The sequence below is a fragment of the Bombus impatiens genome, unplaced genomic scaffold (assembly GCF_000188095.3).
Source record: "Bombus impatiens unplaced genomic scaffold, BIMP_2.2 scf_1274, whole genome shotgun sequence".
NCBI lineage: Eukaryota > Metazoa > Arthropoda > Insecta > Hymenoptera > Apidae > Bombus > Bombus impatiens.
This window is the reverse complement of record NT_177693.1, coordinates 427,008-440,581: the sequence shown is the minus strand read 5'-3', so window position 1 is coordinate 440,581 and position 13,574 is coordinate 427,008. Positions and strand designations below refer to the sequence as shown.

At 28.4% G+C, this 13,574-nt stretch overlaps 3 protein-coding genes and 1 long non-coding RNA gene across 8 annotated transcripts; 1 reads left to right on the top strand and 3 right to left on the bottom strand.

Annotated features, from left to right (window-relative positions):
- Positions 1-1,255: 1,255 nt before the first annotated feature.
- Positions 1,256-1,758, bottom strand: LOC117152361. Its single transcript, XR_004462713.1, has 2 exons — positions 1,544-1,758; positions 1,256-1,297 (listed from the first exon to the last, which is right to left on the bottom strand). It is a non-coding gene; the product is annotated as an uncharacterized LOC117152361 (long non-coding RNA).
- A 449-nt stretch (positions 1,759-2,207) lies between these two features.
- On the bottom strand, positions 2,208-3,456 carry LOC100747348 (exosome complex component CSL4). Its single transcript, XM_024371253.2, has 5 exons — positions 3,275-3,456; positions 3,089-3,204; positions 2,624-2,872; positions 2,466-2,547; positions 2,208-2,411 (listed from the first exon to the last, which is right to left on the bottom strand). The coding sequence occupies exons 1-5, from the start codon at positions 3,309-3,311 to the stop codon at positions 2,299-2,301; spliced, it is 597 nt and encodes a 198-aa protein (XP_024227021.1). The 5' UTR covers positions 3,312-3,456; the 3' UTR covers positions 2,208-2,298.
- A 67-nt stretch (positions 3,457-3,523) lies between these two features.
- Positions 3,524-5,479, top strand: LOC100748789 (TBC1 domain family member 7). The gene is made up of 5 exons (XM_003493630.4): positions 3,524-3,926; positions 4,040-4,389; positions 4,480-4,764; positions 4,836-4,965; positions 5,045-5,479. The coding sequence occupies exons 1-5, from the start codon at positions 3,885-3,887 to the stop codon at positions 5,129-5,131; spliced, it is 894 nt and encodes a 297-aa protein (XP_003493678.1). The 5' UTR covers positions 3,524-3,884; the 3' UTR covers positions 5,132-5,479.
- A 575-nt stretch (positions 5,480-6,054) lies between these two features.
- LOC100747143 (hippocampus abundant transcript 1 protein) lies at positions 6,055-13,481 on the bottom strand. 5 transcript variants are annotated; one of them, XM_012391862.3, is made up of 7 exons: positions 13,182-13,481; positions 9,388-9,789; positions 9,089-9,310; positions 8,653-8,936; positions 8,208-8,511; positions 7,976-8,132; positions 6,055-7,505 (listed from the first exon to the last, which is right to left on the bottom strand). In XM_012391862.3, the coding sequence occupies exons 1-7, from the start codon at positions 13,305-13,307 to the stop codon at positions 7,399-7,401; spliced, it is 1,602 nt and encodes a 533-aa protein (XP_012247285.1). In that variant the 5' UTR covers positions 13,308-13,481; the 3' UTR covers positions 6,055-7,398. The 5 variants fall into 5 exon arrangements, with proteins under 5 accessions (XP_012247285.1, XP_024227020.1, XP_024227018.1 ...); XM_024371252.2 differs by lacking the exon at positions 13,182-13,481 and adding an exon at positions 11,514-11,805; XM_024371250.2 differs by lacking the exon at positions 13,182-13,481 and adding an exon at positions 10,011-10,145.
- Positions 13,482-13,574: the final 93 nt, after the last annotated feature.

Genomic DNA, 13,574 nt, shown 5'->3' with positions numbered 1-13,574 from the left:
TCCAAAAATTAATCAGTTGATTAATCTTTGGAAAACGATACCAAGCTGAGAACTACGCTAATAGTTAATTAGTTATTGAATGGCAAGGGTCTTATTCTTTTTTTAAAGCCTAATTGCTCATTTCAAATCTTAGTTTAAAGTCTTAATTTTGAATCTTAGTTTTATGTTAGACTATTAATTTTAAACATTATAGTTAAGCTTTAATTCTATGTCGCGTCATTTGTTTGTAGCCTTAGTTTTAGTATATTTGTGAAGATCGAGCACGAAATACTATTCTTCGTTACGATTATAAAATATCTTGTCTTATATTTTATTTGTAATTTTATACAAGACTTCAATTTCAATTCAATTCAGTGCTATACTATACTTTTAATTATTTAAGAGCTACTGCGCTCTGAAAAATATCACTACTATTATTACGAAACAAATGCTGACTTTACTGGTCGCATTGCACGCGACCACAAATATTCTCTGAAAATAAAGTTGTTAGTTGGGGATGGAAGCAGAAAAAAAAATAAACTTTCCTTTTCCACCCTGTCGAGCGTTTGTTTACAAATGTACTGGTGTTCCTATAAAGCTATGAACATAGATGTCTATTATTCTTATTTTTCGAAGTATCATAGCCAATATTAACAGATTGAAATATGTATCTAAAATTGATATCAATAAATGTAAAACATTATATATGAATATTGTAAAATATCTCAAAATAGCATTCAATTATTAAATATTAGAAAATATTATAAATGCAATATAATTGATTTAATGCTAAATCTAACAAAATTTGGTGTATTTGGTTTAAAATACAAAATTTATTTAAAAAGTCTAAGTTGTTTAACTACTTAGAGCGCTAATTTAGAATATATATTAAAAGAAAGAAATAATTCGATCAATTTATGTGAAATAAGAATGATATACTATTCAAACTAACGAAATAATTTCTCTAGTCTTTTCTAATTTGGTCTTAGCATTCTCAAAGAAGAACAAAATTTTTTATTATATTATCGTACGTATCAAATATGTATATAATATTATATAATATTACCCAATATTTTAATATATATATATAATAATCCCAATAATTTAATTATATATATATAATAACCCAATAATTTAATATATATATATAATAATCCAATAAAATAACAATATAAACGTATATATAAGACTGCTTTTATCAAAATGAATGAAACATTACCAAATTTCTATCAGAAACCACCAAATCGACTGTCAATCATTATGGCGTCACTTTTTGAATTCTTACAGAATAGGGATCTTTCCCGCCATTAACCAATATCTGCACACAAGAAAATCGACAATTTCAAACAAATATATAAAATCAGAATCAATTACATATATTGAAATTAAACGATAACATATTTCAAAATCTGTCCCAAAAAAAGCACATAATATAAGCTATCAGTAACTGTAATGATCAAATACATGATCAAAGGAAACTGAAGAAAGTAGTACTTAAATTAATTAATTTTGTTATAATAATGTTCAATAGATTAATAGATGAACTTGTGTTAATGATACAAACCTAATAGTAGTGAATAAAGGTTACAGAATTGGAATGTGGAAATATAACGCTGCTATAACAGGTTACACACTTCACACAAATTAATAAGTATTGACACTCCGATTTTCGACAAGCAAATGACTCCCCGCGCCTCAGTTTGACCACTCAATTTCGATGCGGGGAGAGGAAGCATCGCCCGGCGGCAAATTGAGCGTGTTTGAATCAGTGAATTCTCATTGGCTCTACATTATGTATTGTTTGTAGGAAATACGGTCTCAGCGAATCAGACTCATTAAAATTTAATTACATATAATTAAACTTAATTATGTTTAAAAGTTTAAAAGTTAAAAAATTAAAAGTTTTATAATAAAATAAGTAGTATAATAAAATTATAATTAATAAAATTAAAATTAAAATTATAAATATAATACAATATAATTATAATCAAGTATAGTAAAATCTCAAAAAATTTGTTATTTTATATGAAAATAATTTACATAATTTCCCTCAAAACGGAATTGATATTGTAATTTTTATTTTACACAATACAAAACATTCTTTGTCATGGTCATTCACTCGGTAAGTCACTCTAATCAACTTAATATCTATTATATAGCTACTTATTTATAAATAAATATTTCGAATAAATTAAATATTAAAAATATATAAATGACACTTGTGTATATAAAATGATGCTTTATTTTATTTGTTTTGTATCTTTTTTAATAAACAAATATAATAAAAGGAAAAATGATTAATGTTAAATTGGTATTAAATTATTGTTCTGCAACAACATGTTCTGGCACAACTTTTGCTACTTTCCTGAATTCTTTTCGCAATGTTTTAGGACATTGCATTTGTGTCCAATTAATGGGTATCATAGCTACACCTGTAACACGAAGATTATTAAGAACAGAAAATAATTTTACCCTGATTTACTTACCTTCCTCACTATGTGCTATCACTACACCTAATTCATTTTCTGCTGTACTTAGTTGATAAGTATGTGCTTCTGTCATTGGCATCTAATTAATGCATAGGAAATTATTCAAAATTTTATCAACAATAACATATTTTTTTTACAAACGAGCTCAAGGATACAACTCTTGCAAGAATAATATCTCCAGGTCTAAAGCACTTATACATTTGAATATTATCTTTATCTATTGCACGAACATCTTCTTTCCTTAAAATTCCTCTGTAAGGTCTTGTCAATACAATGTCACCTATACATTTTATACTACATTTACAAAATCTTTGATTAACAATAGTAACCATAGCTGTTACAATATCACCAGGTGCAGGAACAATGCTTTGCTCTGTTATTCCATGGACTTCTATGGTACGAGTCTAAAATTTAATATATCATTATTATTATCATTAAAAGTAATTATTTAATATTTAATATATGAAATTTATATAATAAATCTCAATGTTGAACAATATTTAATGTAATTAATAATTAACAATTACAATAAAGATATTTCATAATGAAACATAGTTTGACTAATATCCAACAATGTCTAATCTGTATTGCTATTTAAATCATTTTAATTCCTTACTCACATTTTCTTTTTGTATTAATTTTACTACACCAACTAATTTCGAATAGATATAGCCTTGTTGCTCATAAGTTCCTGGTCCAGCAATATTAAATTTGTCGGAGATACATAACCTCTGTCCTATAGAAAAATATTCCATTTTTATTCTTTAACCATATAATTTTCTCACTTATGTTGGACATATAATTACCTGGCACGCATACGATAATGTCTTTATCTTTATCCATATTGTTATAAGATTAAAACGAATTTATTTCGTACATGTAATGTGCCAATGAAGTAATAAACATAGCTTGTAAACAGTTTGGGTGTTATATACAATTTAATGTAAAATATACTATTATTAGCTGGTAGTTACTAATAAATTATGATCTTTAAGGATAAATTTGCATTAAAAATGTTTGATATATTTTATACTTTTCTACTTAAAAAGCTAATATTTAAAAAAATAACCTTTTATGTTATCTTAAATTTGTGAATTCGATTCTGTTTCCCCTAGATTTTGATCACGTGAATTTATTTACTTCTTCTAATTTGTTAGAACACTCGTTGACTCGTTGAACAAAGAATAAATTTAATAAACAGAAAAATATGATATTTCAAAAAATTGATATTTATAATCACAGATGAGGTTTTAATGGCCAGAATTATAGGTGTATCCCGTTTGTGTAGAAACGAAGAAATAAATTTGTAAATTAATGTTAACATTTAAATTCAAGGAAGATGTGTGAAAATAATTTATAAAGCCTTTGTGTTTCCACAACTCAACCATATCAACTCTGAAATTTATTAATTGGAAAATGGCTGATGAACGAAATTTTCGCTCGTCTTATTATGAAAAAGTATGCATTTTTACGTGAAATATTTGTATTAGTAACATTTCTTATCGCTTAGGTTATAAATAATAGAACACTAATTATGAATGTGATTAATCAAGTATATGATCAAAATATAGGTGGGATTTCGTAGTGTCGAAGAAAAAAGGTCTTTAGAAATATTACTTAAAGAGCGTCCTTTGGATAAAGCAAAACTGAAACAATTCTGCTTGCGATTTACAGTTCCTACTAAATATAGAAATTTTCTTTGGAAAGTATTATTGGATGTGATACCAATTTATATAGATAGCCATAAATTTATAATAAGTCAAAGAAAAGCAGAATTTCAAGATCTACAAAAAGCTTTAAAGGTTACGAAGATTTTGGATGATTATACAAAACCTCATTTAATGCTCCTTACTATGTGGTTATTGCGCACTAGAAGAGCAAAACTTGACATGAATACTCAATTAGAAGTTCCCTTACACAGGTATCAACATTGGTCTCATGTTTTATTAAATGTAGCTATTAATTATAATCTATTAAATTATTGTCTCATTGATAATTATATTTTCTTTAGAGCTATGAACAGATTGGCTGAAACATTATGGCACATTGTTGACATAGATTCATATGAGGAAAAGTTAGTAGACACATATTGGATATTATGTGGACTTTTAGATCAAGTACAAAAATTTCATAAAGAAATCAGTAGATTACAAGAATGCACTTATACTTTGTTAGAGAGAGAAGATCCAGAATTGTACAAGCATCTTATTAAAATAGAAGCACTTTACAATATTCCATATGACATTTGGTTTTCTTCATGCTTTGCAGGAACAATATCTAATGGTTCTATAGCAAAGTATATATATTTAATATACTTTAAATAAAAAATAAGATATATAATTGTAAAAAATGATCTATTTATTACAGAATATGGGATAAAATAGCTGTAGGTGCATATAGAACTTTAATCTTTGTCACTGTAGTTACCCTAACAACTTTAAGAAGACTTTTATTGAGATGTGAAAATATAGATGGTATTTTAGATACTATTGCCAATGTATGGAAATATCTATATATGTTTATTTATACGAGTATGAATTATAATAATTGTTTATAAGCAAATATTTTTATTCTAGATAACAGAAGAAACATCTGAAGTAATTGTTAACAAAGCAATTGAATCTTGGCAACAGAGTGGTTCAACACTGACAACTATTTCATAAACTATTTAAGAAATTAAAACCTTCCTCTTATGAACAAAATTGTATCAAAACAATTATATTATAAATTACAAAGTATAAAGTAACTTTTAACTTTAACCATTAATTTTTTCAAATATAAATATTTGTATACCTATAGAACATGTTTCCTTATATTTTAAAAATAATTATTTTATTAATGCATCCATCATACATTGTACATATACAATTACTTACTTTATTGAGGTGTTAAGTCTTAAACTAGACTTTGTTTTTTATACTGTGACTCTTTTGTTTGTTTTGCAATGTTATATTACAACAGTGTTGATGTACTTCTGTGTGTAAGAGTTTAATAAATAACTTTCAAATCAAGCAGAAATATAAAATTATTGCATGTTATACTTGTATTCTCCAAGAAATTTAACACAAATAAGTTATCATATATCCTCAAAATTTGTTTTATATATTTTTTTATTATTGGATATAATAATCTTGTCATATATATTTATATTGTGCAGTTGTAATGGAATTTTATTCCACGACTTACCTTAACAAAGAGATATAAAAAGATATGTATAACACTTTCTCAATACCAAAGTAATTTCAAAGAACAGAATAGTACTGATGGGGTTAAGATTTCATATGAATGGATTAGCCCTTCTTTCGAATTTTTACAAAAGAAACCATATATGATGATTTATTTACATCTTTCCTGATTTAAAAAATAGCATTCTTGGAGAAAAGTGAGATCATACAAAATTTTATTTTTCGCTCACGCATTGCATCATAATTTCATGAGTTCCTACTGTTTTCTAATATTACAACTCTTGAATAGGATGTCTGCTACTAAGTCGTTCTTTGGTTTTCGATGGGATTTGAGCATCCTCTTTTATCGTGAATTATCTCGTAACGAATGACAGTTATAATTTCATATATACTGAACAAAATTATGAACAATAAAGCTAATTTCATTTCGAATATGTCGAAGTAGTCTTACATTTGTTATAAAACAAACATAGTATTATGCAAATTTTAACGCAACATCGAAATTTATTCTAATGTTGATTTCAAATTCAGAGAGTTATGTGGACTATGGCAATGCACATATAATTCCGCAGACACTAATTCTTTCAAATTACAAGTAAAATGCACAAATACACTACACTATTGTATTTTGTTAACATCAATGACTCCAATTTATAACATGCACATTTTAACGTTTGAGTAACGCCGTCAGCATTCGACTAATAATGTTCATAACACTCTTGATCAAAACCTACCATTGCCTTCAAATGGCAAAGTATAATTTCATATAAATTGTTCTTTTTCTTTCTGATTAAGGCCATTGAATTCATTCTGTTGATGTCTAATTATTAAAATAAATATTTATGCAAAAAAGATAGTTAACGTACTTTACAAACATCAGCTAACTCTTACTAGGTATTATATGCGATTGGAAACTTATTCCCTATTTCAACTACGTAAAAGTTTCATTTACAACGTCTTTCCATTTTTTTCGCGACTATTGCACTCTTCTTTCTTCGTTAATTCAAAGGTATGCTTAAAACAAAGGAATGCATGAAAAATGAGACAAAGTACATCCGCAAATAAATAAGATTTTGTTTTCCAAAGACGATTCACAAAAATGTCAGAAAATATCCCAAACTGAAAATTTATAATGCTGGTGATCAAAGTAACAGGTGCTCTTGCATAAATGATACAAAATTGTTGCCCCTCTTATGTGATCCTAATAAGCGATGAATAACATACATTATAAAAAAAGTTTTTACACAAAAAGTTATAGAGTTTTTACGTTATAAGTCTAGTAAAAATACTGGTTACAACTTTCATTCGTTTTATCGTTTTATGCATTGGCAAGCTACACAAACCAGGAGTCACTGATAAATGAATCAGAATGAATGAATGAGGTGTCCGGTACTTGGTATAAGATAATATTACAATCTCCTTTTTTTTTTAAATGTAAAATTTTAACTTTTTATATAACAAAATATACCTAAAACGATCGAACTTAATGTTTAGCTCAACCTAAATGTCATTAAAACAGCACTGCTTGTAAAATTTTTCGTAACCTAAACATTAAGTGGATTGATAATCCTAAGATAACCTCAGTTATTGACTTAAAGATATAATATAATACAATATAGACAGCTTTTTTAAAGTCCTTGTGTAGTAGGTGCACTTGATAGTAACCGTTTCTCTAAAGATAGAGTTTTATCACAAAGGTACGTGTCCCTCTTCTTTCTTGTAGCTCGTCTTTGTTTTTACAATAGCTATAGAGCAGCAGAGTTGCAATTGTCGACTAGAGGTGACAGCGGCCCTATTTTTCCTTTCCCGCTTCCCAATTTGTCTCCCTCATAATGTACATCCAAGGATAAACCTTAAATCATAGCAAAACTTAATATAACCATGTATATATAAACGTGTGCACACACGTGTGTATAACATACAAGACATTTTTTATGAGTTACATATGTGTTATATAAAATATAGATGTATTTTAATTATATTAATAGCTAAGATAATAATTTCCGGATATGCGATCACATTGTTTATATGTTAAGCGTAATGTTAATGAAAGATTTAAGTCTTGTTGGTGATAAACAGCTAGTAAAGAACAAAATCTATTAAAGAGAAAATCCAATCTTAATAAATTAATTACGAGCAAATCCATTTCCCGGTTGCTTATCCGAAGATTACTATGGTATCCCTTTTTATAAAATTAATATACGATCTTCATATTTTACTGTACCATCGTTCGGCTACTATTGTTATCCAAATTGACTTACAATAAAATCCACCACCAAAAATACATCTGAATTTTAACATAACTGACAACCTTTAACGTACATTTCTGATATGCGTATTTACCGGAGAGCCTCCGGGAGGTGGATGGATGATGTAATGGACCAGTTGGCATTGTGTTTGATTCAGGTATAAATGCAGCTACTAGTAATGCACATATCACAAGTAATGCACCAAACACAAATGGTGGTCCTGGTACAAGCTGAAAATATAGATTTTGTTGCAGTACTCATATCAATTTAACTATAATCATATCTTAACTTTTAATCAAATCTACCTGGGTTACTATTTGTGGCATAATATCAAGATGTTGCGTGGCAGTTCCTGTTTTATTATTTTCATCTAATGGAGATGGCCTTGCAGGAAGGGAAGGAGAATTGTCGTTGAGATCAACGCGGAAAAGATAAAAGATTACTCCAAACATTGCTGGCCCTAGACCATTACATAATCCACGCATTCCGGTTACCATGCCTTGTACCAAACCTTGTTTATCTGCATCAGAATGCATGGATATAAACGCAGAGATTGCAGGATATGTAATACTTGACACAGCAGCAAGCACTCCAGCTGCCCACATCATCCTTAAAATTACAGAAATATCTAATAGAATTCATAAAATTCTATTTTTATTAAAACCAAGTTATAATAGAATATAAGTAATGTCTTACTGAAACTTTACTTCACAAATTAAAAGTTTGTAAGCATGAACAAGAAAAAATTACCATGTTTGTGAACCGAAGCCAAACCACATGAGTTGTAACATCTCAAATAGAAGACCCAACATTATAGTATGTTTACTGCCAAGTGTCTTTATCAAAACGCCCAAGAGAGTTTGAGCGCCAACGCTTAAAATTCCAACCACAGCAATAAAAAATGCTACCATTAAAGCAGTAAATCCCATAACCTTAGTCAAGTAGACAAATATACAACTATACTGTCCTGCTTCAGGAAGATAGCTCAGGAACACAGTAATACACAACATTAAAATAGTGTAATCTTTGCCAACCTAAAATATCAAAATTATATTAATATTTTAATTTTAATTAATTTAAACATTCTATTTAGAATAGAATACAAAAACTTCTAAAATAGTGAAAATATCTATTTTTAACATAAATTCAGTAATTTGGGTCTTTTATATATGATATTTCAAATTACTTTTCCAAGATAAGCAAAGGGGTCTGCCTGCTCCCAAGAAATAGGTGCTGGTGGACGAGCTTTTTCAGGCAAACTTTCAGGTACAGCCACTAATATAAAAAACACATCCAACACTGCAATAGCTGTTGCTAATGCAACCACAAGATTTTCTCCATACACTTTCATGACATAATCTCCCAATGCTGGGCTTATTACCATACTTGCAGCAAAAGTTGCAGATACCTAATAAAGTAAATTTATGAAGAAAACGGTACAAAATACTATAAATTATATAATAAATTTTGCAATAAAATACTTACTAAACCATATGCCGGAGATCTTTGATGTTCCTCAGTAACATCAGCAACATATGCAAACACCACTGAAAATGTGCAAGCAAAGACACCACTGATGGAGATCATAGCAAAGAACCACCATGTATTAATGCTCATTAGAGGAATCGGTGCACATGTGAAGGCTACTGTGATGAGTAGAAAGAATTTTCGACCCCATACATCAGACAAGGCACCAAGTAATGGTGCAGAAAGAAATGATAAGATTCCTTTAATGCCCATTATCAAACCATTCATCAGGAACGTATGATTTGGAAATGTAATATTTAATACAGAAATAACAGGCATGGTTAATAAACCCCATGCAAAAAATTCCAAAAATATTACAACCAGAGCATGGTACACACTTGCCTCTCCTATACCGGAACTCTGTAAAACAAAAATAATAAAATATATAAATATTCTTTATATGCAAAATATGTGTATACTACTAATGTATGTATACACAGTTCATAAGCAGCCATGATATCTATTTGCTATACCCAATAAATATGAAACAATAAAAAGATCATTTTTACAAAAGTACAATATCAAAAGTTTCTTTGGATTTATCAAAAAGTATAAGCACTTTGCAAATTGTGACAGCTGACCTTAAGATGTCTGTAGCATTGCTGAGCAAATGTAAGAGAAGGTGTGAGTTTAGCAATAGCATGTTCTTGGCTGTTGTGAATTTCAGAACAGGAGGGGCCCAGGCCCTCTGCTCCACCTTTTGCCCCAGGGGGCATGACCCCTAAGAAGTGTTACTATATATATTTCTTTCCATACTTATGATTCTATCAATATTTCATTTATCAGTTGTTCAGATCCATATAATACTGTAATGAATAACCTTGACTTAGCATCATATCAATTTTTTATTTCCAAATATTCAACCTAATCTTCACGAGTAGTTATTTATTATTATTGAGTTCTTTTTTAATTACATTTATGTGTTAATTCTAATTGAAAGCTCTATTTTTATTGCATTTCCTTGTAAATATCTTTTTAATATATTTAGTTTTAAATTCTACGTATATATATTTTGTTATATCACAAATATCATTTTGTCTAGTAAGATACAATCTTTGCATGTTCCTATGGTTTGTATAGAGATTGTATTATCCTCAATTATATACATATAAAATAATTGAGTTATTAATTGCAACAAGCTTCTTTCTTATTTTTATTAATACTAATCTGTTATTATCATAATTTGTGCCATTAACAAAAAGTTAAAAACTATATTAGAAATACATAGTGTGACCTATTCACTATTATAACTTGATCTTCATCATTTAAACAATTTTACAAATATTCTTTAGTATCATTACTTTTATTTTTGGTCAATTTTATGTATTTTTTCCCATCCACACAAAGTGTACTTTTCTTTGTTTCTCTTTTTACATTTCTCAGCAATATAAAGACACAAAATTCCTTATGTACATAAAATATTGTGCTAAAATCATTAACATTGAACAAAATATCTGTGTATGACCATCTTAAAAATATACTCTTCTATCTGTATACAGGATTTTCAAAACATTCGGATTCTCTTATCACATATTGTAGTCTGTAGCTATTAAGGGCAGCTGGTTTAAAAAGCACTACATTGTTGACAGATTAAATTTCTTAAAATCTCCGGGATTTCTTTCTTTTTATGTAGTATCATTTAAACATTTCTTCTTAAACTGTTCTCCTCTTTTAGGAAAAACTGTCATGTTTTCGTCAAACATGATCCGGTTTGTTATTTGACAATAGTGCGACGAAGTTTTTCATAATAAAACTATCACTCAGCATAATGTCATGCGATTTTTGTATCATCGGGAGCTGTCACACAAAATATTCATCGACATTCCAACTTTTCGTAAAACTTGTACAAGTCACAGTATTATATTAAAGTGCATTAAAAAATGGTATGATCGGTAATAAAGACTGACAGATCGAGGTGGAGTAATTCGTCCCGTATTTAATATTTCTTGGTACTATAAGTTATTGTCAACACCTCTTCACTTAAGATTCTTGAAACCACATATCTATTTAATAATTTCCTGATCTTTTTACTGTCCACTCTTATATTTTTCAATAGAATTATTAGAAATTTTTTGAAGAAAAACCTGAATCACTGCATTGCAACTCTTCCACCAAACCCCCCACTTTTTATCATAGTAGCTGTTCTTTCGTCATAGCTTTAGATTGAATCTAACCTAAAAACTTAGTAACGAACCGATAATTCGTTCGTCGTATGTTCATAATAATACACTTGGAAACAAAAAACGGTCCAACTTTGAAAAATTTTACATAATCTTTTTCTCATTACTCGTTTCGTGTACGAAAAGCTTAGTTGTTCTTATCAACTTATTACTGGCAGCTGATCAATATGCGCAAGTACGATATTATTCGAAGGACCTGTACATATATAATAATACTCTAATAAAAAGAAACTAACAATTTAATTCAATTCTAATTTATTAGAATTTAAGGCAGAAATATTGCAAACCAAGATAAAATACATTTATTTTCACAAACATGCGCTTTATGTTTTCCTTGAAAAATCATGATCATAATGATATGTTGCATTTTAATAGTTTGAAGTTTTATTATTTCAATAACTACAGTGTATTAAAAACATAAAACATTTTCCTATATTCATTTAAGATATATATTTCTAGTGTAAAGCATAAAGAATTTATAGGTTATTATATTGTTTGTACAAGTATATTTATTTTGAAATTAAACATTTAATCGTTTATTCCTTTGTACTGTGTATTTCATAATATTGAAATATATTTTTGACTTAATACTTTATCATAAACAGTAACAACAATATATCAAATATAAAATAAAAGCATTATATTATAATAGTTTTTCATAAACTATGCAGGATATAATTTATCCTTTTTGTATTATAAAAGATAGCAATGAAGCTTCTATTTTAGCTAATTCTAATTAGTCACGAAAAGAAATTAATCAAAAGCAATAAAAAAAAAAAAAAATAGAAAATTGGTATAATTTAAATAAAATTAATTTTACAATTATAAAATAATGTTCTAAATAAAATGTAGTATATTTGAAAGAATTGTAGTACTATTATATATTTCATACCAGAAAAACATTGTAAGCTACATTAGGAAATTAACAAATGAAACAAAGAAGCTGGTTGCAGGTTCTAAGTACTTCATTAATTATAAAGTACTAGAAATGAACAGAAGATTAAATAGTTTAGTATACATTATATTTAACTGTTAACAAGATTATTATTGATATTACCATATATTACAATTAGCATCTTCCTGACCAGTTAAGAAACAAAAATCATAAGAGATACAGGATTGAAATAAAGGCATACAAAGTTTCATTGTACTTTGAAGAAAAATTCAAAACTATCTATGAAAAACGTGTCAATTGTATTTTATAACAATCCTCTATGTGAAAATGAATTTTACTAATATGTAATGTATAAAGAATGAAGATTCAGCCATGTGTCAGTGTTATAATTACAATGCAATTACGCTAAAACTCACATAACTTTCGTACCTATTGCTTCTGAGAATAAGTTGAATGAGTCGAAGTCGCGCTTTGAGAAACATTTTAATCATTAAATCCACTATTATCACACTACTTGGTAAAAGATAAACACAAAGTAAATTTATCGTTAAGAGTTTGTCATGCACCGAAACGAAAACGTACTTACTTCCGATGCGAAATCATCGAAAACATATATAGAAAAAGATGAAGGTGTAACTTAAAAATCTAGTAGGTATTAAACTGAATGTGTTCAGTACCGTAATGACCCCATCCTTAATAATGAATTTTCGGCTTCGTACGATCATGCCCACGACCTTCTTTGAGACCTTGGCGGGCATATTCACGCACTGCGCGCACAGACTCTTCCGTTTTTTCAATTTCATTAATTCCTAAAAATTCGATGACACTGTGCGAGTCATTTTTTCTGGTTAAAGCCTCACACGGACACAAACAAGCGTTATAAGCTTTTAAGTCGGCCTTTGTAATCGTATTCTACATAATGCTACAAACCACAGTTAACCATGTCCGCAGACTACTACAGACTACATCAGGCAAATGCAGTATGTTCTAGAATGAATATAGAATCGAAAGTGTAGCATAGAAATTGCGCGCGACAATGGTGCTACCTAGCAGTGACACAAGAAAATCTT